Below are 24,105 nucleotides of genomic sequence, written 5' to 3'. Positions count from 1 at the left end.
TTAGAGGTGAATGTTCTAGGTAGTTATACTAAATGTCACCATAAAGTATGTGACTGGTTTTTCTTGTTTGTTGTTGTTACTTTTTTTTGTTTATATGCATTCGTTTCATCAGTTTGTCTGGTAGACTGATAGAGTAGAAAGATTAGGGCTTTGACTCCCAGCTCCTACTCCTATTAGCTGGGCAAGTTTAGGCAAATAGCCTCATCTCAGAACCTCAGTTTTCTTATCTGTAAATTGGAGGTGATAATCATAATGGAAATGTTTACGACATGTGCCCATACTATTTTAAGTGCTTTCTATCTATTAACTCATTTAAACCTCACATTAACCCTGTTAGGTAGCTACTATTATTATATGCATTTTGTAGATAGGGTAGACAAAGACACAGAGAGCTTAAATAATTTTCCCAGAATTGTACATCCAATAATTGGCAGAGCTGGGATTTGAACCCAGGCGCTCTGATTCCAGAGTCCAGGTTCTTAAACACTAAGCTGTGCTACCTTGTGGACCTTTTGGAAAGACCGAGTGAGAAAACGGTTGAGAAGCAACTGGCACAGGTGTGTAGTAGGGCCTCCAAAATGATTTGCTCCCTTCCCTCCCCTCCATGCTTTCCTTCATCAGCTGTCCCCACCCTTTCCAACCTAATCTCTCATTACTCCTTTTCTCAGAACCCTCTACTCCAGTCAAGCTGATCTCTCCACTAGCCCCTGAATAAAGGTTGCATGTTCTCAGTGTTGTTCCTGCCACTATCCCTAGAATGCCTCCACCTCGTCCCCCAATCCTCACAGACTTTGGTAAGTTTTATTTTCTGACTCTTCCTTCCATGCTTTACTAGTCGTGGGACCGTATGTAAAGAAGATCCTCTGTGAAGAACTCGGTGCCCCTGCAAACTCAGCAGTCAACTGTATTCCTCTGGAGGACTTCGGAGGTCACCACCCTGACCCCAACCTCACCTACGCGGCTGACCTGGTGGAAACCATGAAGACAGGAGAACATGATTTTGGGGCTGCCTTTGATGGAGATGGGGTGGGTACAAGTGCATTTAAGTGAACTCTGGTGCAGGCCAGGCCTGATCCTTCAAAAGGGGAAAAAGTGGGCTGCACTTCCAGCCCCTGAGGGCCTAGTGAGTGACAGTGATAGAGCTCTCAGGGGCTGAGTTAGGAGACCGTCTAGAGCAGAAATAAGAGTTTCTGAATGTATCCATATGTTTAATTTCAGACATTCATGTTTGCTAAAAGTGGCAAAGTGGTTAGGGCCTGGTTATGATCTAATGACTATTGATTCATGAGCTGATTGGGTTCTAGATACCCATCTTCAGGTAGGTTTCTACTTTAAACTAGCAGGTAGCTACTTATTCAGTCTCTGGAAGGGGTTTTAGACTTGCAATATAGCCAGTCATTCATTAGCTGAATGATGAAACTATAATGTGAGAACTAACCTTTTATTTCTTCTCTATAATCAATGTTTTTAATAAACAGGCTGTTTTATTTACATGGGTGAATATGTAACAGACAAGGAAGAGATGTGTTTTAGGTTTGTATCCTTGATATCTCAGGGATATTAGGGACTACATGTTTACTTCATTGAAAACATATATTTTTGTTGTTGCTATTGTTTTTTAACATCAGCTACATTTTACTATTTCCTAAAAAAATGGGTTTCCCTGAATCAAAATGTGGGGAAATTAAAGGGTTCCCTAGCAGACATTATTTTGTAATGCATCATTCTGAATGCAGTGCATGATGGGAATTACCTTCATATTCTGAGTTACTTGAGTACTTCCTGTGTACTAGGCACCAAGAAAGCAGTGAAGGTGGCAGCATGTTTTTTGGGCCCTGCACCAAATGGACAGGCCATGATTTAGAAGCTCTTCCTTGAAGAAACCTGCTTTGTTTCTTGAAGGATGCCTGATAAACCTACCAAACTGTGTAAACAGCCAACATCTCCTCTTGTTTCCATCTCTCCTCTCCTTTGGGAGAGAGTTTGAAAAAGGTCTGGGAGGTTAAAGTCAGCTGGCCTCTGGAGGGAGAACAGAGTATTCAATTGAGAAGGAGTTTGTGTTTATACTTTAATTGAAAACAGTTTTAGCTCTTTGGCATGGAGGTATTGCACAGACCCATTAGAAACAAAATCCAATGTTTAGAACCCAGTATGAATAAATGTAGCAGTTTTAAGTTTTATCATTTAAAATTTGACACCCCCACTGCCCCAACGCCATGTAAGATAGTTTGGTTTCTTCCGCAGTTTGACTAAAAGATCTTCCTTTGAATCTCCTTTCTCCCAAAGGATCGAAACATGATTCTGGGCAAACATGGGTTCTTTGTGAACCCTTCAGACTCCGTGGCTGTCATTGCTGCCAACATCTTCAGCATTCCCTATTTCCAGCAAACCGGGGTCCGTGGCTTTGCACGCAGCATGCCCACCAGTGGTGCCTTGGACCGGTAGGTTTCTCCATTCCCTTGGCCCACACCAGTCCTTCTCTGGGCATAGAACATTCTTCCTCCTGTTTTAGCTAGAGCATCCGATGCATAATATGTGCTACATAAGTGGTTTTTTTTTAGGAAGAAATGGGGAAAGTTTTTTCTGGATTAGATATACCCACTCTGCGATCCCTTAGCACCCTACACTTCTTCCATCCCATAAGTTAACCACACTGTGTTCTGATAGCTGGTGTACTTGGCTGCCTGCACTTCCATATTACAAACTTCAACAGAGAAAAGACTGACTTATTCACCATCTTAAACTCTGCCTACCATAATGTGCCTGGCACATAAATAATAGGGGATACACACACACACACACACACACACACACACTATTTAAAAAATGAATGATTGAGTGTTAATGAATAAATCAATGGATGGCACTTCTACTCTAGTCAGGACATCATTCTAGAGAACCACTTTCCTTTAGCTATGTGCACAGTTTGGGTGAAAGAGCAGTTTGAAGTAAGATCAGTGTTTCAAAGGAACTTTCAAAGAAGCATTCCTTATCTATCTCTCATTGACTACCCTAGCACACGCAGACACAGTAAATGTTCATTTATCCAAAATATAAATAGACTGAAAGTTCAAATAGTTTAATCACATTCCGTTTTTATGAGAAAGGACCCAATGACAATAAACAGTCGATATCTCTGATTTGCTTATTTGTTTATTTATTACGTATAACCTCATTTATACAGGCTTTAAGGTGGCTTATGAGATCATATCTAAAACAATTGAAAAATGTAAGTAATAAATAACAAATGAGGACCAACCAGGGAGAATATTAATTAGAACATGCTAGGTGGCCAGTGAATGTTTGCTGAATGAATGGATAAAGAACAAGTGAATTAATAAAAGATGGAGGCCAGGTAGGAAGGGAGAATGTACATATCTAGGCTCTTACAATAATAATAACTTATAATAATAACTAATATTTATTGAACATTACCTTGTGCTAGACAGTAAGGACTTTATGTTTTAAATCATGTAATTACCGCCTGGGGTAAATGCTACACATAACCCCACTTTATAGGTAGGAAAACAAAAGGGACAAAGAAGTTAAGTAAATTGCCCGAAGTCCCCCAGCTAGTAAATGGCTGAGTCAGGATTTTAACCTAGAACCTTTGCTTCTAACCACTGGGCTATGTCGTAGTTTCCTCTGTGTGTGTGTGTGTGTGTGTGTGTGTGTCAGAATTATCACTGATCTCACTTCAGCTAACAAGAAAATAATGACTAATATTCGTACAGTGGTTTGTAGGTTACATGGTGCTTTTTTACATTCACCATCTCAATTGATCCTCACAACAATCCTTATTTTAAGGCAGAGGAAAACAAAAGACAAGTTAGTAGTCTTGTTCAGGACCCCACTGCTAAATCAGAGCTAGAATTAGAACCCGGGGCTTCTGCATCTACACCCTCCATTGGAATTCAGAGCTGGTGTGAGGCCACACTATTGTATATGAGACCTGTCAGATCCTGAAGTACCTTCTGTGTCATCCAAGAACAGTTGAATTCCAGCTTTTGGAAAAATTGATAATCCACATAAAGAATCACAATGGAAATACCTCATTACCCAGATGAAAGTTGTTTGTACTGTGACAGTTTTCAAAATCCTAGCTATAATTTCTCTTATATTAGAACTTGAACATGACATTGTTTTGCCAGCAAGAAGGCAAGCATTCTGGAAAGCATATGTCAGTCAGTGAATGAAATATAGTAACTTTTCCTGTTCAAAGGGAAAGGGATCTGAAAAAGAATGCACTTAAAGGTTTTAAGTAGTCTAAAGATACACAGGGAGAAGTAAAAATTATGTTGGAGGGGCAAGGGACCAAGAATCACGGTGGCTGAAGCTGGTGCGAATGGGAGAGCCCACTGGGCATGGTCCCCTCGGGGTCTTCTGCTGACATGAAAGGAGCATTGACCGGGCAGCTGAATAGCAGACAGTCATCCTGGCTGTGTGACCTTGGGTTGGTCACATAATATTCTGGGCCCTGTTTTTTTCTCTGCAAACTGCTCACCCCATATTCTATGATTCTGTGATTATAAGTGCATCAAACATCATTCTTTTATTCTTTATAGAATGGTTATAGATGCAACACGTATCCAAAACACATGGATTTAAATAGCCCAAAAAACAACCTTGTACATTTTGCTACTGTGGCTTCTTCTAAAATACTAAACTCCCGTGATTTGAATTAATTCTTCCTTCTTCCTCCTCTACCCCCTCCTTTGACTCCACATATAATAGCCCATTGTGCACAAGTTTTCTCTTATGATTTTCCACCAATCTTAGAATTATGTATACCTCTGAGCAATGCTAAATGGGACCCTTGATTACAATAACGGTTGCTATTTTTCCATCTCTCACATGGCTATGCTAACAGTCCTGCTGTGATGTAACTTTGATTTCATGCCTTTGAAGGGTGGCTAATGCTACAAAGATTGCTTTGTATGAGACCCCAACTGGTTGGAAGTTTTTTGGGAATTTGATGGATGCAGGCAAACTGTCCCTTTGTGGGGAGGAGAGCTTCGGGACGGGTAAGTGCGCAGTCTTGCGCGACCATTTTCTTTCCTATAAACACTACCTGCACTAACGGCTTAGACTGCTAAGGCTGCACTGAAATAGCAACGGTAGCTGATGTGTCCTAAATCAAGGTCCAATTTATTTATAACAACCCTGATGAAGTGTACACATTTGAAATGCAGTGAGCACATTTAGCCAAGGAGGGCTAATTTTACTTTCAGTGGCTCACATCTACTGAGACAGGAAGTTTGGGGGCCTCCCGGCAGCCTGGTCATTGAGTCTTTGGGGATTAAACAGAGTGATAAACATATTTTTCTTCCCTCAGTGGTTAAGGAAACCTTTATAAATGTTTTCATTTCTGGGAAGAAATATGGTGGAGTGAGTCAGTTTTTCGTTTTTATTTAAGAGAAGGTTTCAGCACAGCATTAAATCTTTCTCTTTAATAGGCCCAGGTTTTCTTTAGCAACAAGTTGTGATTTATGGAGGTTAAATGAAAGGAGACCATTAGGGTGAACTAAATTGCTAGGTGATCAAGAAATTAAAAATATGTTCTAGACCATGAAGATGTATGTGTAAAGAGTGGAATGTGGTATGCTTTTGGGGATGTCCCAACAACCTTAGACCTCATTTTCTGTGCTCTCCCTCCTCCTCTATGCCTGTCCAGTATTAACCTGAAGTCTTCCCTATGGCCTTCCCTACCACCCTGCCCTACCTACATCAATCTCTTTTTTTCAAACATCCATCCAGGTGTGTGGACCTTTCCCATACGTTAGTTCTCCAGCTAGGTTGCAAGGTATTTCAGTGGCCGTATTACTTCTCCTATTCTCTCTACCCAATGTTTGCCTCTCCCCAGAATAAAAGAACCAATCTTCTTGGTCTTTCAGTACTCTATTGCATCTTTTAGCAAAGAAAAGATCAAAATCTAGCCTTCTATCAGTCTTGCCATTGAGTTGCACTTCATGCTAGGTTAAACAGAATAGAATGCTGATTTAATTCCTTTTCCTACAAGTCCTGGGGTAGGGTAGGTAGAGTGAGCTGGAAAATGAGACACCTATTTGCAAAGTTCTAAGCAATTTAATAACTTTGAGGGAGTGACAATACTTCTTGGGAATGAATTGGCTTGATAGCATCGGAAGGTATTGAGAAAGATGGATGAGTTGTGGGGCTGAGCAGTGTCCACAAAGAAGGCTAAATGATTTCCCAATCTCCTAGGTCTTTGGTCAGAGAATATAAGGCCACTGCTTAGTCCTTTCCTACCTCCTAAAATGCGCATGATGCTATGTTACTCCATAGGATACTAAATGAATATGTGATGGACCTCTGAGGTGGTCTTCTCCCATGAAATCCCCTCAGTGTTATCCAGTGCAAGTTTGGTAGTAATCGTTTCTTCTGTATAGAGGAAACTTTCTTTGAAGGCAGACACCATGTCTAAAAACCCCATTTTCAAATGCTGAACCTAGTGAAAAGAAAAATGTCTAGAACAAGGTTTCCCAGGGTGTTTGGAAGGACATTCATTCCATGAGAGGGTTCTGAGTTCAATGTGGATTGAGAAACTTGGAATATACCTCTGACTTAGCTATTCACAATGATATTAGCGTTTGAAGATTCCAAAAAATTCTACTGTAAGGAATTCTGTTTGTACAGTTTTACCTAAACGTAGTTAACTGCCTGTCTCTTATTTTTGTGATATATCTAGTAATATCTTGCTCCACAGACCCATGTGGGAAGCACTGGTCAAGGTAGGTCAGGGTCCTAGAGACAACTAGGCGACCCTGGTGATTGGCTGGGAACAGGCCTGAAGACAGGACAGCACAAGCTGCTCCTCTCTCATATGACAGGCCTTCAAATACTGGAAGGCAGCCCTGAGGCCCTCTCTTCTCCAGGCCACCCTCACTTCACGTTATTTACGAGGTCCGACGATTAAGTTCACAAACTCATCCTAGAAAAAGTGCTACATGCCTCATTGCTGAATATCACTATGGTCACCTTCGAAGTACTTTCCTTGGGAAGCTATGCGCTGATGCCAGTGCCTAGTCCACCCTTCAAAGCAATTTAGGAAGTCTTTTTCTGGAATGGCCATCAGAGCTGTCGTCGTATTACCCTTGATATGCTGAGTGTCATCAAAATGTCTTCCTTTCAATATTTCCTTTATCTTCAGGTAAAGAAAGAAGTCACCAGGGGCCAAATCAGCTGAGTAGGGAGGGTGTTCCAATACAGTTATTTGTTTACTGGCTAAAAACTCCCTCACAGTGCCATGTGAGCTGGTACATTGTCATGATGCAAAAGCCATGAATTGTTGGAAAAAAGTTCAGGTCGTCTGACTTTTCCCTGCAGCCTTTACAGCACTTCCAAATAGTAAACTTGGTTAACTGTTTGTCCAGTTGGTACAAATTCATAATAAATAATCCTTCTGATATCAGAAAAGGTTAGCAACATCATTGCAACAAGTTCATGAATTTAATTGTCAGACCTCATGTATACCCAGCACCAGTTTCTAGATGCTTCCGAATTTGCCTGTGCTTCTCTTATAAAATCATGTCCAGAACTGCGCCCAAACCCTCCAGGGTTGACCTGACAAGTGAGGAGTAGAGTGGGATGATTATTTCTAGAGAACTCGACCCTATACTTTTCACTTATGTTAGCTTTTAGGACATTTCATAATACTGTTTGACCCATGTAATGTCATAGATAATTAAATCCCGGTAAGTTTTTATTTAGGAGCATTTGCCAAGAAAAGTACCCTATGTTACATTTGTGGGATTGATTTTTTTTTTTGTACCCAAGTATTAGACTTTAAATTATTCCCTGTTAAAGTTTGTTCTTGTTTTTTTCTTTATCAACCCATTCAACAAATATTACATATGTACCAACCATGGTTCCATCTTCCCTTTGATATCTTTTTTATTCAAGAGAAAAAACATGATGAGAGTAACTCACAAACTCTCTCTTTGAAAAAAAGAAAATTGTTCTGTAATATTTCTGAGATAAATATTTTAGAAATCAGGCTGCATAGCCACAGGTCTCCACTGCTGTGAATGGGTACAGCTGAACTTATTTAACTGAACTTTTGATCTCCTAATTTATAGAGGAGTTAATTTCTACCTACTACATCCCTAGATGGGGAATATTTCTAGCAGTTCCTTTTCAGTTTCTCAGGGTTGACATCAGTGATTCTAAAAGCTTTGAAATATTTGAATTCTGTAGCTTAATTGAGGACAGGGTCATTTATTTCTCTGTTTTTCCAGGCTAGAGCAGAGGCAGTTTCTTAGGAAAGCCTCCATAACTGTCCAGAGTGGGTCAAATCCCTTTATTATTGGTTATTGTGGCACCACACACTTCTCCTTTGTTGTACATAGTGCAGCTATGATTTTACAGTTATTTATGATGACTTGATTAATGTCTGTTGGCTCCACTAGACTGTAAGTTCATGAGGACGAGAGTCACATCTGTCTTATTTGCCACCATATCCCCAGAATCTTTTGTAAAGCCCAGCACATAATAGGTGCTCAGAAAACACTTGTTGAACGAATGAGAGAACACACTATTCACTTGGCACTCTCCATTCACACAAACAGAATCTTGGTGTTGGAAAGGAAAGGACTTTAAAAGTCACCCCATGTAATTTCCTGTGTTTTGCTCAAATTATAAGTGACCAGTTAGTGCTCTGCTGCTTAAACACCCACCTCAGTGGAGAATCCCCACCTTACTTCTTACAGCAGTCTGCAACTCTTGTTGGGACTCACCACTACTCACACTCCATAGTCCAGAGTTGGGGACCCAAAGTCTTTGTGAGAAGAGATGAGCTAAAAAGAAAAGTTGACCTGCAAAGAGGTGCAACGGGAAGTCAGACTTCAGAAGAACTGGCTCATCGGATAAAACAAACCTCTAGTATTTAAAAGCCCAGCCATGACATTAGTAACGTTACCAACTATCCATTAGTCTGTTCGTGGTGGAGAAACAGCAGCTGTCTCACATAATTATCGTAGCCACAGAGGCTGGGACACCTCCTCCGACATTATTGTTACAAACACCAGGGATAAAGGTGTTTTTATTAAGGACTCAGAAATGGGCACCAGAACTAGAGAGTGTGAACCTTTTATTTTTGGTTGATCTCATGGTACAGAGTTATTTTTTCCCCTAACTGTGCATAATGATATACATGTGTATACACAATGGCAGAGAGGGCAAAGTGGCAAGTTCTGTCCCATCTTGAACTTGTCAGGAAATTGGGATGGTAATAGGAAATCACTGAATAGAATAGAATGTCACTGCCTTTGGAACTCTTCCTCAGGAAAATGGGGCGCGTGGGAAAGAAGACTAGGAAACCAGGTAGAAGGTCAACTTGATATCTTGTGTGGAAATATGCCGGTAAATGGTGATCTGGTCAGGTCCAGAGTTCAGCCATATTTTCCCCCTGTCCCATCTTTAAAAGATTCTAGTGATGTATCATGCAGGAGTGATAACTTGAGGAAATGCATCGTTCATGCTTTGTAAGTGTCTTTTAATTTTAATATCTTATGAAAAGCGCTCCATGTTTGTACTTCTTTTTATCAGTTCATTCCTCAAATGTTTATTGAGCTTTGACTGTACCCCAGATGCTGGGCTAGGCTCTGGGAGCACAGTGCTGTCCTGTGGAGGGCTCTGTGGAATCCACGTTTGGGGAAGGAAGTCAGAGCCTGGCCAGGTAATTACAAGTGTGCAAAGGGATAGATGGTGAAGTACAGGGTGCCCTGGGAGCTTTATAGTCAGGGCATCAACTTGGTTCTGTGGTGCAGAGGATCGGATTTTCTGTCTAGTTCCCTACCGATTCTAATTGGCATGGCTCCTGGGTGCATTTTCCTGTAGGGAAAGCCCCCATAGGAAGGTTAGAACATCCCATCTCTGGAGATTTCCCAGACAGAATACCCCAGTAGAACTAGGCTGATCCCCTAGCTATAACGAACTCAGTTAAACTCTTACCTGCATGTGTTCCTCCCTCACCTGGATGTCTGTGCTCATCTGTGAGGGCAGGAACACGGCTGATTCATCTTAGTATTTTTCATGTACTTGGAACACGGAGGCCACTAATTTCATGCCTGTTGAGTATAAAATGGAGTTTGGGTTAAGACACAGTTCCTCGTCACGTGCTCACTGCCTTTCTCCAAGGGAAATAGTTCCGAGGCAGTCAGGAGGCAGTTGTAGGATTAATTGCTAAATGGAAAGTCTGGGAATTGCTGAGGTAGAGCCCCTGAGGGCTGGTGTGATCTGGAAAAAGCTTCATGAGGAGCTTACCCATCCTTTCAGAGTGAAGTCCTTTGTGCAGTGAAAGCTAAAGAGAACAGGACCATGGGCACATCAGGTCTGCTGAACTTCCTAGCCAGTCACCTGGGGTCTGACCATTCTTTGGACAAAACCTTATTGAGAGCTGACTGTATGCCAGGCCCCAGCCTGGGACACAACTCAGAGTCTAGGGTGAGGTAAGAAGAGACAGACTATGATAGAATACAGATAAGCATGGAGGGCATCCAGGATCCTGAAGTGAAGTTTAAAGTAATCGTAGGAGATGGCAGCCAAGCTAATGGGTATATACAGATGGAAATTTCCAGGCAGAGAGAATGGCTTGTTTAGGAGCTGGGGGTGGGGGAAAAAAGAGAGAGAGAGAGAGAGAGACTGACTCTAGAGCTTTCAGAGATCGCTGTGTCGCTCTTTTTCAGCTGTTATGTCCCTCTTCTACAGCCCTGGCAGGGGCAGGAGCCTAGGCACTCCCGAGATGCCCAGACTGGTCAATGGAATCTAATCCCTAGACCGTTAGCTCTTGGCTCCCTCAGCAAGGATTGACATTTTTCTTGGCAGAGATCTAGCGTGTGACCTGACTGGGCTGAGTTTATACTTATCACAAGGTGCTGATTAGGCTGAAGTAAAGTGACAGGTGTTTGAAGATGCTGAAAGGGCAGAATTCCCATGGGCTCGGTTGGTCCCTGAGCTGAACCAAGTATGAAGAGATCTATGCAAAACCTGCTGCCACTTTGGTGTCAGCTAGGACTCGTGGTGCTTGCTGACAGTGTTTTCTCTTTTCTCATAATTAAGTGAATGTGGCTTCTTTTACTTTTTTAAAAAATAAATAAAAATGATCCCAGTAATTCACATTCATAATAGGAAAATTAGGTAAGAAGAGAAAACTATTGTAATCCCACTGCCCACAGAAAAGAGCATATTGGATTATATTCTTTTATTTTCTTCCCCAATATGTACAGTTAAGGAATATTATTTTTGAAAACTTAATAAGGTAGTGGAAAACATTGATTATCCCTAAATGATGTTTATTATTCCCTGTTGATAATGGTATCTTGGATTTATGTAGTATTTAACAGTTTATGAAATACTCTCATCACAGTCAAGTCTTACATATGTGAGAAAAGTGGCTTTATTCCTATTTTACAGTCAAAGAAATTGAGGCTCAGAAAAGTTAAAGTGACTTGTCCAAATTTAAACAGCTGATAGATAACAGAGTCTTAGCTACAGGTTTGCTGAGTCTGCTGCAATTGCAGAAACAAGAGCTTTAGCAACACAAACACATATCATTGCCTTTTTTTCACGAGTAACTTGTCATGATTCATCAGAACCCTAAAGAAAATGAAATTTACCCAGCCTTCTTGAGTATTAGTCAGAGTTGGAGTTTTGATGCATCCAAGGTAATTAGTGAGATTAATCAGAATTTCCAGAGAGACTAGGGACTGTCCAAATGGAATAGAGTATTTGTTTATGTTATCCAAGACAGATATTTTGTTTATATTATTAGGTGTGTGATTTAGTTATCTCCCAGTAACTTGATCAGAGTTGGATAATATTTTTAGATTGTATTTTCATTTCCACATGAAAGAAAACCAAATTCTTTATTTAGAGCAGGAAAAGCATGAAGAGACATTGCACCCTGTGCTTTCAGTCTAGTGTAAAAAAAAGAAAAGAAGAAGGAAGGAAGAAAAAACCCCAGTAGAGCACAGACAAATAATTCTAAGCTGTATACTTCTGTGATGAATTCTCAGTATATTGGGGAAGCTTCCAGGATCTCGCTTCTCAGGATGAACTATTGCCAAAACATATCATTTGCAAAAGCTGTAAGAGTCAGAGAGCTAACTTTTTGTTCCTTGAAATACCAGCAAAGGCGAATAAAAGTCCATAGATAATAAAATTAGGTAAACATTTCCAAAATATGTTATGTAAAGTGCTTAAAATTATACTTTGTTTTGCCAGCATTCAGGCTGTGAAAACTGTATTTCTAAAAGTGGTAACTTATTGAAGAGAAAATCTTTTGAAAGAAAAAGTTGTGAGTTTTTGTGAACCAAAAGAAGAAAGAGAAAAGTAGATTAATAAATTGATTAATTTATACACTTCTTCACAATTAGTGAAGAATTAGGCATTTACCATATTTACCATTATTACCATTACCAAATTAGGTATTTACCATATTCCATGTGATATTTTAATTAGCAGACTTAGTTACAAGGCTAAGTAAGAGATGCTTCAAAGAGACACATGGTTGGTAGGGTGAAGGCTCATAAATAGATGACTGAGGCTCAAGGAGGATGGTGCTACACCAGATGTTTTGAGCAGTGTGCTGTAGGAGATGAGAGAGAAAGTTCATAATTTCCAAGGGAAGCTGGGAGCTAGTCTTAAAGAGGAGAGGCTATTTGAGCTAGGTCTAAAAGGATGAAGAGGAAGGAAACAAATCTACCTCATGCTACCACATAGCCAGCCTTATGCTAGGATACTCTGACAATTCTTAGAAGAATAAGACCCAGTTGGGAGTCAAGAAGGGCAGACGGGCAGATAAAGAATTCAAGACAATGGTAAGACGCAAAACACTATTAGTGAGAGATTGTACTGAGTCCTATTCAAAATCAGAAAGTAGTGCTCAACATTGTGGTTTTTTTGTTTTGTTTGTTTGTTTTTAGAATAAGGATATAATACCAAAGAAATGAGAGTTCTCTTCCATATCAGGCTCTTGGTAAAGGGTCTCCAGGCATATAAACACAACCAAAGGAGTCAACTTGTTATTTCTGGTAAAGATTTTAGCAAAGACCTTAGCAGAAGACAGATGTGCCATAGCTTACCTAACCAAATCCCTTTTGGTTAAAGAAAGATGTCTTAGAATTGGAGTTGCTGGATCCACGAGTAGGTCGATTTTTAAGGTTTTGATACTTTTTGCCAAATTGCTCTCTAGAAGACTATACCCCTCTCAACAGAAGCATGTTGCAATCCCATTTTCCTTATACTTCTACTGGTACTACTTGTTCTCATTTTTAAATCTGTTCGCGTTTGTCCAGCAATTTCTTATTGTGGTTTTAACTTTAATTTGTCTTCTTAAAAACAATGTCAGCTTTTAAATATATTAATTGGGCACCTGTATTTATTCTTTAGTGAATTGCCTGTTTATATCTTTGGCCTGTCTTTCCATTCAGGATTTACTTTTTTTCTTATTAACACATAAGAATTGTTTCTACACTGAGTATATTAAACATTTATTTTACATTGCAAATGTGTGTTTTTAAAGTTTTCAAATGACCTTTAATTTTACCTTTAGTAGTTTTGCTGCTAGAAATGTTTACTTTTAAGTAGACAAATACATCAAATTTTTTCCTGTATGAATTCTGAATTTACATGTAGTGGTCATCTACAAGATTTAAAAAAAATTATATATTTTTCTAGTGCTTAAAAGTTTCCAAGTTTTACATTTGCATATGTCACCATCTGAAATTCTTTTGGATATGGTGTTTTCCAGGGAAAGAACCCTGAATTTTTTCCTAACTATTTAACTAGTTATCCTAATACTATTTAAAAAGTAATTCATTTTTTTCCTACAGCCTTGAAGGTACCACCTCTATCATATATTGAAGTCTCATATAGGTTTAGGTCTCTTTATACATGCTTCATTTTGTTCCATCAAATTGCTAGGTTATTTTCATTATTGAAAATTTATAATGGTCATATTCTCTGCTATTTGTTTATTTAAGGTCCCCCCCACACACTCATAGTACTACTTTATAATTGATACATCAAGTCACACCAAATTATTCCATTGACATCTTTATTGGCATTTGCCTTAAATATCCAAATTACTTTTGGAAGTATCAATTTCTTTACAGTCTTATGTTGCTTTATTCAATATGTGATTCCTTCCGTGTACTCAGGTTCCTCAGTTACATTTTATGACTTCTTTGGTTGAGTGTACATGCTTACTGTTGAGTTGATTTCTCAAGTCGTTTGGAGAAATCACCTTTCTCACAGCTGCTTGCTCTCCCCGCACCAGGTTCTGACCACATTCGTGAGAAAGATGGACTCTGGGCTGTCCTTGCGTGGCTCTCCATTCTAGCCACCCGCAAACAGAGTGTGGAGGACATTCTTAAAGATCACTGGCAAAAGTATGGCCGGAATTTCTTCACTAGGTAAGCCACAGCCTGGCGGTGGAAGAGGTCGGGTGGCGAAGTGGGCAGAGAGAATTCTCGTACATATAAATTCTTTCCTGTCTTAAGTGATAATAAAGCGAGTTCCTCTAGCCTTTACCAGTTGGGGATGTTTAAAATAATTTAGTCAGGATCAAGATGAAGTCATCTTTTATGTTAGCCATAAGAAACGAGGTTTACAAAATTTAGTTAATATATTCAAAAGAATACATGTCTTGTAAGCCTTTTAAATGTACCTGTCAGGTAGACATGATAATAGTGTTTGATTTAGATTCAGAAAAATGGATTCACATTTCATTTCTGCCCCTTCGTAAATTGGGAAGTCATTTAGCCTCTCTCTGTACTCAGTTTTCCCATTCGTAGATAGAAATGGGAATAACAGTCCAACCATTGAGTGAATTAAATGAAATATGAGTATGAAAGTGTTTTATAAACTCTGGGGCACTAAAAGTATGGAAAATTTTTTCTGAAATTATGGAAATCATTATGCTTAGTCCAGATCAACTTTTCTGACCCATTAAAATAGATCCCCAAAGGCTGCGTACTTGTCAGTACTTCATTCATTGAATCAACAAATATTGACCGTATACCTACTTTCTGTCGGGCACAGGGGATTCAGCAGTGAATAAAATACTTAAAATACTTAGTAATTCTTCTCTACCATGCATATTTCTATTTTTTAAAAGCATTCACTTTTTTTCTTTTAAACCAGTGGTGCTTCTCATTAATTTCAATTTGCCTTTTCCCAATAAGTGTAAAAATCTAACAAACTTTCTCCTGGGCCTCACTATTCTAATTATGGAAGGGAGATATGAGAAAAAAGATATGAGATAAATTGTTTTCCTGTAAAAAATTGTATAGTTGTAATTTCTCTGCACCTCAGTTGCCTCTTCTACAAAAGAGGTAAGTTAGACTAGAGAATTTAAAAAATATATCGCAGATTTAATAGTCCGTGATCTCTGGATCATCAAGAAAGAATTCAACCTAAAGCCACTTGGCCTCCGTCATCAGAATTCTTTCATCAACTTTGCACAAGTTCATTGTTCTCTTCCGCCCTCAAGTTATTCTTTTGTGAAAGGTATAAGTAATAACTGCCACATGGTACTACACAGTAGCCCTGGGAACGAAGGCAAGAATCTCTCTATTCTCTAAAAGCCAGAAAAACCTGGTAATTCAGAACAGCAGTCATGAACTCTCTAGAGCCTAGAGTATCATGAAAGCAGGACCACGTATGTTTTTGTGCTCCATTGTATCACCAAATACTTAACTCATAGTTGACACTGTAAATTTGCTTTGGATAGATAAAGGAATGAAGGAAGCAAACAGTAGCCAGAGTGGGATAATGTTCGGAAAGGTTGTTCAGAGAAAGGGTCACCCGTGATGAGTTAAAAGTCTCCATCTAAAAATTATTTTAAATTTTTTATTAATTTCAAATAACTGTTAACCAGGTATTACAATAAGTATTGCAAATAAAGTCCATAGAACCTACATTTATTGTTAGTTAAGACTCCATTGTACCGTCTGTTTAACAAAAGTGCTGGGCACTTTTGCACATTGTTTTATGTCAACCTCAAAGCATTTGTTATCCAGGCAACTGAGATTTTAAGAGATGAAGCAACTTGCCCATAGTTACATAGTTAGTCACCCATAGAGACTGGATTCGTACATAGCTCGTTCTGTCTGATTCCAAAGCCCAGCTTCTTTCCATTATACCCCTCTGTGCCTAGGATTTATAGAACATTTCCCTCAAACACCCAAAGGTCGCAGATGTAAAACACAAACACCTGGTTGTAATTTCTTGCTGTTTATCATTTTAACTGGGGGAAAGAGCTGACTTCCAGATTAAGGGGACTGTTGTCCTTGATTCATAGAATCTTGGAGCCAGAATAAGTTGGCCTTAATTCCCTGGTATTTCTCATGTCTCAGAGGTGTCATCTTGCACATATCATATTTGTTTCACTATTGCAAATAAATATAGACTCTTGAGCCTCTACAAAATAACTCTCTCAAGAGGGTGTGTGCCACTAGGTCAGGAAAAGCCACCTGTAAGAGTCTTTAACCTCGTAAGAAAGAAGTCAAGAATAATTCTTGGAGGAAAAATAGTAGTCCTAGGATTTCATTCGTGGTGCTCTTTTTTTCCTTTTGGTCCTTTTGCATTCACACCAGGTCTCCTCTGTCAGGGTGAACCCAAAGCTCTTTGGACCAGAATCCCCTTTCATTGAAAGGACTGAGGCGTTTCAGATGTAAAGAGTTAGGGTTTGGCTCCTTCATCTGGTCAGTGAAAACTTGGCCTTACTTTAGGAAGCTCCTGTGGAGACTGGAACTCTCCTTAGCCAAAATCTCCACAGCCTCAGGCAGGTCTCAGACTGGGAGTAGTGCCAGCACTTATCCCAAGGAAGCTCTAGCAGTTTTGAAAGAGAAGTTGCCTGAGTCATGTCCTGCTTGATGCAGAGTTCTCTAGAGATAACATTGCTTTTAATTCTACCTCCTCAGGATGTGATGGTTAAATGTTAGATAGTATCTCTCAAAAGCCTTTGAAGCTTCTTAGAGCTTATTCTGTAGAAAAGCCAAAATGGGAGTTTTCTGCTTATTCAGAAGCTCCTAACGCTTCCATGAAATACTCCAAACCTTTTCTTTCATCCCTGGCCTGCTCCATCCCCAGGGACTAACGAGCTCATCTTTTTGCCAGCTTCTTCTGAAGTTAGATGGTTTGGGGGGAGGGCCAAACACATGATGAAGAAAGTGCTGATATATGTCTGAAGTCAGCCCCTGGGCCTCAACTTCACGACTTCTTCCAGGTATGATTATGAGGAGGTGGAGGCTGAAGGCGCAAACAAAATGATGAAAGACTTGGAGGCCCTGATATCTGATCGCTCCTTTGTGGGGAAACAGTTGTCAGGGGGTGAGAAAGTTTACACCGTGGAAAAGGTCGATAACTTCGAGTACAGTGACCCGGTGGATGGAAGCATTTCAAGAAATCAGGTAGGAACAGATTTATGTGTCTGTGGGAGAGAGGCCTCAGAGCTTCCTCTCTGAAATCTCACAGGAAACCAGAAAAAGGCCCCTTGGTCATTTCTTTTTTGCTGCCCTGTTTTTCTAGGGGAGCTGTTCTCAACTGGTTGCTGCTGAGTCGCACATGACTTACACATGCACTTGTGGGGAAAATGGTTTTTGCCCTGGTTGTTTGCACTCCGCTGTGCCCTCATTCTGGGATTCTGGGATTCCTAGTCTAGAGGGATTTATACACCCTCCAAAATCATATGCAAAATGTCGTGCTGAGTGTAAGTGCAGAAAGGAGCCCCAGAATCTAAAAAAAGCGGAGAACTGCCTTAGGTATCAATCCCCCTCTTTACTCTCATGAGATTATAGCAGAAAGCCAGAGTGTCATTATTATAGACTGATACATTCTAATTTCTGAAAAAGAAGAAAAAAATAGATAAACCATTCACAGAGACATTATCTGTTATCTGCAGCACGTGACTTGCAGCCTCCCCCCAGCACAGCTATTGCGTAGCACATCACAGTTGCGAACCTGGTCCGTGTCTGGATGGAGACAGAGCTGTTAGGGTTTCCCTCTTTAGGTGCCAGGGATCAAGGCTGCAGGCTGGGTCAGCCCTTCTCCAGCTTCTTGGGGCCCAGGGTCCTCTCTCCTCTGGTTCTGTTGTTGTCCTCACAGAATGGACTCATCTCTAATAACTTAGAAACAGGGATCATGAAGAGGAAGTTGCAGATTCTGTTACAACTTTCCAGTTTGCTTTTTCCTGATAGATTTAGATTTTTGGCCTGGTCCTTCTCAAGGCATCTGACAGGCTTTGGAGGAAAGGGGGTGTGGGGGTTATTTAAAATTTCTCTCTGGAGAGCAGGTAGTGCATGAACGACTGTCGGTGCCTGGGTATTACCCTCCTCAAAATTCTAGCACGGTGGCTTTTCTTCCGTATGCCTTTTCACCATCCGTGAGAACTTTGGGTCCAGTATGGATGATTGTAAATTATGTGTGAGATAGTCAGGAAAAGAGAAGCCCGGGGTGGAGGAGGGGGTGGGTGTAGAAAAGGGGAGGGTGGGGCCCAAGGGATGGTAGAGCAGAACTGAGCAGAAGTTTTCACAGTAAAGCCTTCAGAGAGAGAACAGATGTTTAGGAAAAGTAACCCCCTGCCCTGCACTGCATCCAGACTCTGCTAGCAGGGAGGAGAGCAGCGGAGATGTGAGAGGGTGTTGGCGTAAGCACAGGTGCTGCTGTCTGCGCTCTGTGAGGAAGAAGTCAGCTGCTCCACATCCTATCTGAAGAAAGTCTAAGCATTTAATTGGAAGACCAGGTAGGAGGGAAAGTCTTCTGAAGTAGACATAGCATCTGCTAGTGCAAAATCTAGTGCAAAGAATTTAGAAGCTTCGATTTGAAACCATGGGAGGAGACCAATCCTGGTATGTTTGTAGGAAGCAAGACATGATGAATGGGAATTAACTATATCTTCCCATGATGACTACTGGGGAATGTTCTGTGTATTTCATCAGCTGTCTCCATTGCTGAATGTCAAACACTGGATGGGGTTTGGTGACACATGGCAATGAGGAGAAGTGTAGTATCTTTCTTTCTGGTCGGCCTTTGGCTTTACACAAAACTCTTCTCTTTACAGAAGAACTGGCAGACTCATTTAAGACTGAAGGGTCCTCAGATAACTGTCTTCCACAGCCTTCTTATCTCATGCTGCAGAATATCTACCCAGGAGCCCCTAGCCTTTTCCTCTGAAGCAAGATTATTGGGGATGAGAGATGTTGCCAGGGAGGGAAAGGAGAGGGAAGCAGAGAGAGGGGGTGGGGCTTGGCATTGTAGCGGCATGGACCCACTTTGTGTCTTCAGGCATTGGTAATAGCCAGTCTCTGCCATTTGGGGCACTCATAGGGGTTCTCTGTCAGTGTTTTGCAAAGAGTTCTTTCTCTGATCTGCCTGAAACCTCTTCTGCTCTGATTTCAGCCCATTCTGTCCGTGTTTCCCTCCTGATCTGGGGATCGAATTTTTCCATCGGGCAGCTTATTTATTTATTTACTTTATTAAGCTTCAGACAGGAGTGGGTAGTCCATAAATTACAGGGAAGCAGGGAAGGGAGGGTGGGCCTATTGTCACGCGGCCTCCCTGGGATCAGGTCTCCCGCCTGACCCTGTGAATGCTTCTCCCCCATGAGATCAGCCCCCATTGTGTGGATGCAGTGAGAGATTGACCAAGAACAGAGCATGGGGCTCAGCTGCTGCCATTTATCAAGAATCGAATCCCCCCATGGATCAAGTGTAGATGAAATTAGATCTCCGAATGGTCCCCTTATAATTTGCCAGCCTCTCTGATCTCCCAGCCTATGGGAGAAAAAACAAAAAAACAAATCTCTGCTCATCTTTCCCAGGGCTTGCGACTCATTTTTGCAGATGGTTCTCGCATCATCTTCCGACTGAGTGGAACCGGGAGTGCAGGCGCCACCATTCGGCTGTACATCGACAGCTATGAGAAGGACCTTGCCAAGATCCACCAGGAACCCCAGGTAAGGCCCAAGCCCGGGGCCCCGACTACTTCTTAGAGAGGATGATAGTGGTTCCATTGAGCCTGTGTTATCACTGTCCACTTCTCAAATGATCGAACAAGAGTACTCTACTTCCTGCCTGTCTCCTTCAGTGTGCCTTAACGGTAGTAATAGCGAACAGGTATCTGCGCATTTCCTATTTGCCACGTTCTGTTCTAAACCCATTCTACAGACATACTCATTCCATTCTCCAATGAGATAGACTCTGTTATTATCCCTACTACAGATAAGGGAACTGAGGCACAGAAAGGGTAAGCAGTAGGTTCCTATGCCTGGTAAGTGGCCGAGTCAGGATAAGTCAGGTTTACGTCAGCCCCTCAGCTTGCGTTCTGGTCTGTCACTGATCATTTGCCACTTTGCTTGGTCTGATTGCCTGCCCTGGCAGAACACACACTGCTTCTAGGTTTGATGGAGAGGGAGACACAGTTTCATGACCCAGCAAGAAACGTCTTGATGGAAGTCTGTGGACTTGCCGCCTGGTGGTTTGGGTTCCTAGTCTCACCCGAAGATTCTCCGGAAGTATGTCAGAATGAGGAGGGAGTACAGGAGCCAGGGGTGACAGAGAACTTAGAGCATAGACACTCAAAAAGAGGAGCCAAGGGGAGGCAGTGACACACAGGGGAGAGTTTCCCCGTATGCGTTCCTTTTCCTGGCGGATGCTCCCCAATCAGAACGCCATAGCCGACAATGTTTAGGAAGCACTGCGGTCCATTAGCTCCTACTTGTCAATTCACAACACACTCCGCACCTTAAGGACTCTCAGAAGCCTTGTTTAAAGACTTCTGTTTAAATAGCGTTCACCAGGCTTATTTTTCCACAAAGCCTTTTTTCTTCTAACACATAGTTAAAACCCTGCGAAACGCACTTAGAAACCCCTGGCACAGTGGTTTTGAGCATAGGTTTTGGAGTTAAAGAGATCTTGCTTTTTAATTCGGTTGTTTCCACTTAGCTGTCAGTCCCTGGGCAAGTCGTTTCAGTGTTCTGAGACTTGGTCTATGTGTCTGTGAAATGGCAGAATACTGCCTACTTCACCAAGTTGTTATAGGGATTGAAGGAGACAATGAATGCAAAATTCTAAAAACTGAGCCTGACACATAGAATTTGCTTTTGAGGAAAAGTGGCTCTTGTAGTTGCTTTTATTACAAAAATAGGGAGGTGAGAGGATACTTCACTTGAGCTTTTTTGCCAGGCTCCAGCTTCAGTCATTGCCAGACCCCGGTTGTGTTGCAGGCATCCTTAAAACTTAAACCAAAGGCAATGATGTCTACATTGTAGACCCACAGAATAATAGAGAAAGAGGAAGGAATTTTATTTCTTTTTCTTAATGCCTGGTGGAAATTTCGATGAGGGAAAGCAAAGCAACAGAGGGCAGTAGAAAATGTACTACTCTTGGCTCTGCCCTTGCGTCACTTGGTCACATCACCTCTTTGGATGTCTGTTTCCTCATCTGTGCAATGGGCTGTTCAACTAGATAAGTAGTTTTCATTTTTTAAAAAGTATTAAATATATTTAAGCAATAGTAGAATTCGTGGTTTTTTTTAAGTGAGAGTTAGACGGGAGGGTGGTGGTGTTCCCTGTTGAAAAGATCTCTCTGGGAACAGTGGGAAACAAATTGGAGGATGCAAAAGTAGATTTGAAAGTACCCTTGTTCCAGGTAAGAGAGAGGACATTGGTTTAGCAAGACATATGGCATTAGGATAGAGAGAAATGGGAGCCATTGAGAGATGCTTAGGAGATAAAAGAAACTTTGGCTGGTTGATAGATTGGACAAGAGGTAAAGTGTCAAGAATTACTCTTAGTTTTTCCTTTGCTTTCTGTGATAGACGTTGGTGTCGATTCACAGAAATAGAGAATGCTGGGACTAGGTTTTGGGGGAAAGGATGTGTCTTTATTTTTAGGCTGGTAGGGTTTGAGGAGCCTTTGGGATATTTGAGTTGGCAGTCAGACATGTGGGTCAGGAGCTCAAAGGCAGAGTTAGGGCTAGCGCTGTGGATCTGTGTCTAGAGAAAGTGATGGAAAAGGTTCTCTTTGTGTCTCCCTCAGGTCATGTTGGGCCCACTGATTTCCATTGCTCTGAAGGTCTCCCAACTCCAGGAAAGGACGGGACGCACTGCACCCACCGTTATCACCTAAGATGACATCTTAGGCCAGATGCAGTACGTCTCTCCATCCCAGGACCCGCCAAGTCACCTGATTGAAGAGCATGGACAGAAACAATGTGTATTCACCCAGGCTTTTTAGGATTCAGTTTTTCCACTAACCAGTTGTTGATGAATGGTACGTTTGCAAAACACTGCCAATTGAGATGCTCATGGGAGCCTTGTGGGAAAGGGGAAAAAAGACCCAGGGGCTTATGCAAATGTCAGTCCTTTTTATGTCCTTTCACACTGCTGCTGTGACGGTATTGTCTCCTTAGCACCAAGTTCTGTTTACACTACAATGTAAGATAGAGGTTGAGCATCAGCTAATGAGGCCATTTTTCATCCTTAGGATGTGCCAATGAAATGACAGTGCAAGTTCCTTTGTCCTTGGTGAACCTTTTCCCCCATTTATTGTTTACATGTAATCCAGCAAAATGCCACTTCTGGTGCCTTTTCTCCAATCAGTTCTTTCCTCAGAGTGAGACGTGCTTGTCTACAGATTTCAGCCTTGTTTTGCAGCACAGTCCCATTCACGCAAATATTTTGGGATATTAAAGCAAAATAAGCTACTATTTCTTGATGTCTTTTTTTCCCTAACTATAAAATGCTTGTTTGATTTCAGAAAGAAAACACATTTGTTTTTGAGGGGGAGGGGAAGGGTATTGTATTTTATTTGGATGTTCTCCCTAGGAAAACAACAAGTTCTCTGTGCTAAGTTTTAAAATCCTTACACTCAAGACTGTAATTTCAGATCTTAGCAGGGTCACCTGAGTCCTGGATCCTTCTGAAGTGGATAAGGTAAGCTTGACATGGTAAACTTGGAATGAGAAAGGAAGATGATTTTCAGGAGATCTTAAATGGCAAAGCATTGCGCGTGTCTTGTGGTCCTGAGATGTCCCGATGCCTGTTGATGGGATGGAGGCAGAACTCAGAATCCCAGAGCAAGATGATGCGCACTTGCTTAGAAATCTGCAACCCACTGACATCGTACTCATCTCAGAACCTGTAATCCGTGAGTGGATCACAGTGGTTAAAAGCATAGGCTTGGGAACCAACAGACCTGAGTTTGAATCCCATTTGAGACCTTGTGTCACCTTTGAATATCATTCTCATCTTTAAAAGGAGAGTAAAAATAGTTTCAACTCTGTAGGTTTATTGAGAACATTGTGAGTAGACCTGTGAAAAACAGTGGGCACAGTATCTAGTTCATGGTAGGTTGTCAAATAAGGGGAAGATAGGATTATGGTGACTATGGTCTTGTTTCTAGATTTTTAAGTACTAGAAAAACAAAAACTATACCACAAAGATGTGCACGCGTTTTATGGTTGGCGAGGCACTTCCACAGTCACCTTGCCATATGGGCTATGCCAGAGATACAGCCCAGCTCTACGTCCCTCCGTCTCGGAGGAGAATCCCTATTCCAGGTGACAGGGTTTTTATCTGGGGTGAGCTTTCCAATGTTGCCATTTAATGAGAGAGCCCAGCCCAGCAAACACAACGTAAGCTTTGACAAATGATGAAATGAAGATGAGGACTTTTTGAATATTAAATGCCTGGCATTGTTTTAAGTGCTTTCCACACAATATTTGAATGTCCCAATAACTCTGTGAGGTAGGCTCTGAATATTCCCATATTGCAGATGAAGTCCGGTTACTTGCCCACGGTTAAACCACTAGAGAGTGGTGGCATGCCCCCAGGCAGTGCAGCTCAGCTCTGCATGGTTTACCAGTACTTGGTATTGCCTCGTCTACTGACTGGCTACTTCTCGTAGGTGGAAGGAAGGTGTGCAAACGCCCCTGCATTTATTTTACTTATTAAAGGGTGATACTGTATTCCTTGGGTACCAGAGACTCTGTTAGTTTTGGCATTGTTGTCTCTACAAACCCCCACCGGCCTGCCAAGATCTTAATATCTGGGGATATCAGTCAGCCAGGAAGCATGTATTGACCC

The 24,105-nt window shown here is 41.3% G+C and overlaps 1 protein-coding gene across 3 annotated transcripts in view; it reads left to right on the top strand.

Annotated features, from left to right (window-relative positions):
• LOC308501022 (phosphoglucomutase-1) overlaps positions 1-22,777 on the top strand; it is a 117,981-nt gene extending 95,204 nt beyond the window's left edge. For all 3 annotated transcript variants that reach the window (XM_081056578.1, XM_081056577.1, XM_081056579.1), the window contains 7 exons: positions 836-1,026; positions 2,287-2,441; positions 4,909-5,024; positions 14,297-14,432; positions 17,249-17,432; positions 19,841-19,975; positions 22,058-22,777. In XM_081056578.1, the coding sequence (XP_080912704.1) occupies positions 836-1,026; positions 2,287-2,441; positions 4,909-5,024; positions 14,297-14,432; positions 17,249-17,432; positions 19,841-19,975; positions 22,058-22,147 (1,007 nt within the window). In that variant the 3' untranslated portion in view covers positions 22,148-22,777. The remainder of the gene's footprint in view (positions 1-835; positions 1,027-2,286; positions 2,442-4,908; positions 5,025-14,296; positions 14,433-17,248; positions 17,433-19,840; positions 19,976-22,057) is intronic.
• Positions 22,778-24,105: the final 1,328 nt, after the last annotated feature.

The sequence above is a fragment of the Rhinolophus hipposideros genome (assembly GCF_964194185.1).
Source record: "Rhinolophus hipposideros genome assembly, chromosome: 8".
Classification (NCBI taxonomy): Eukaryota; Metazoa; Chordata; class Mammalia; order Chiroptera; family Rhinolophidae; genus Rhinolophus; species Rhinolophus hipposideros.
Note: the sequence above shows the minus strand (reverse complement) of the source record. Positions and strands in the feature narration are given on the sequence as shown.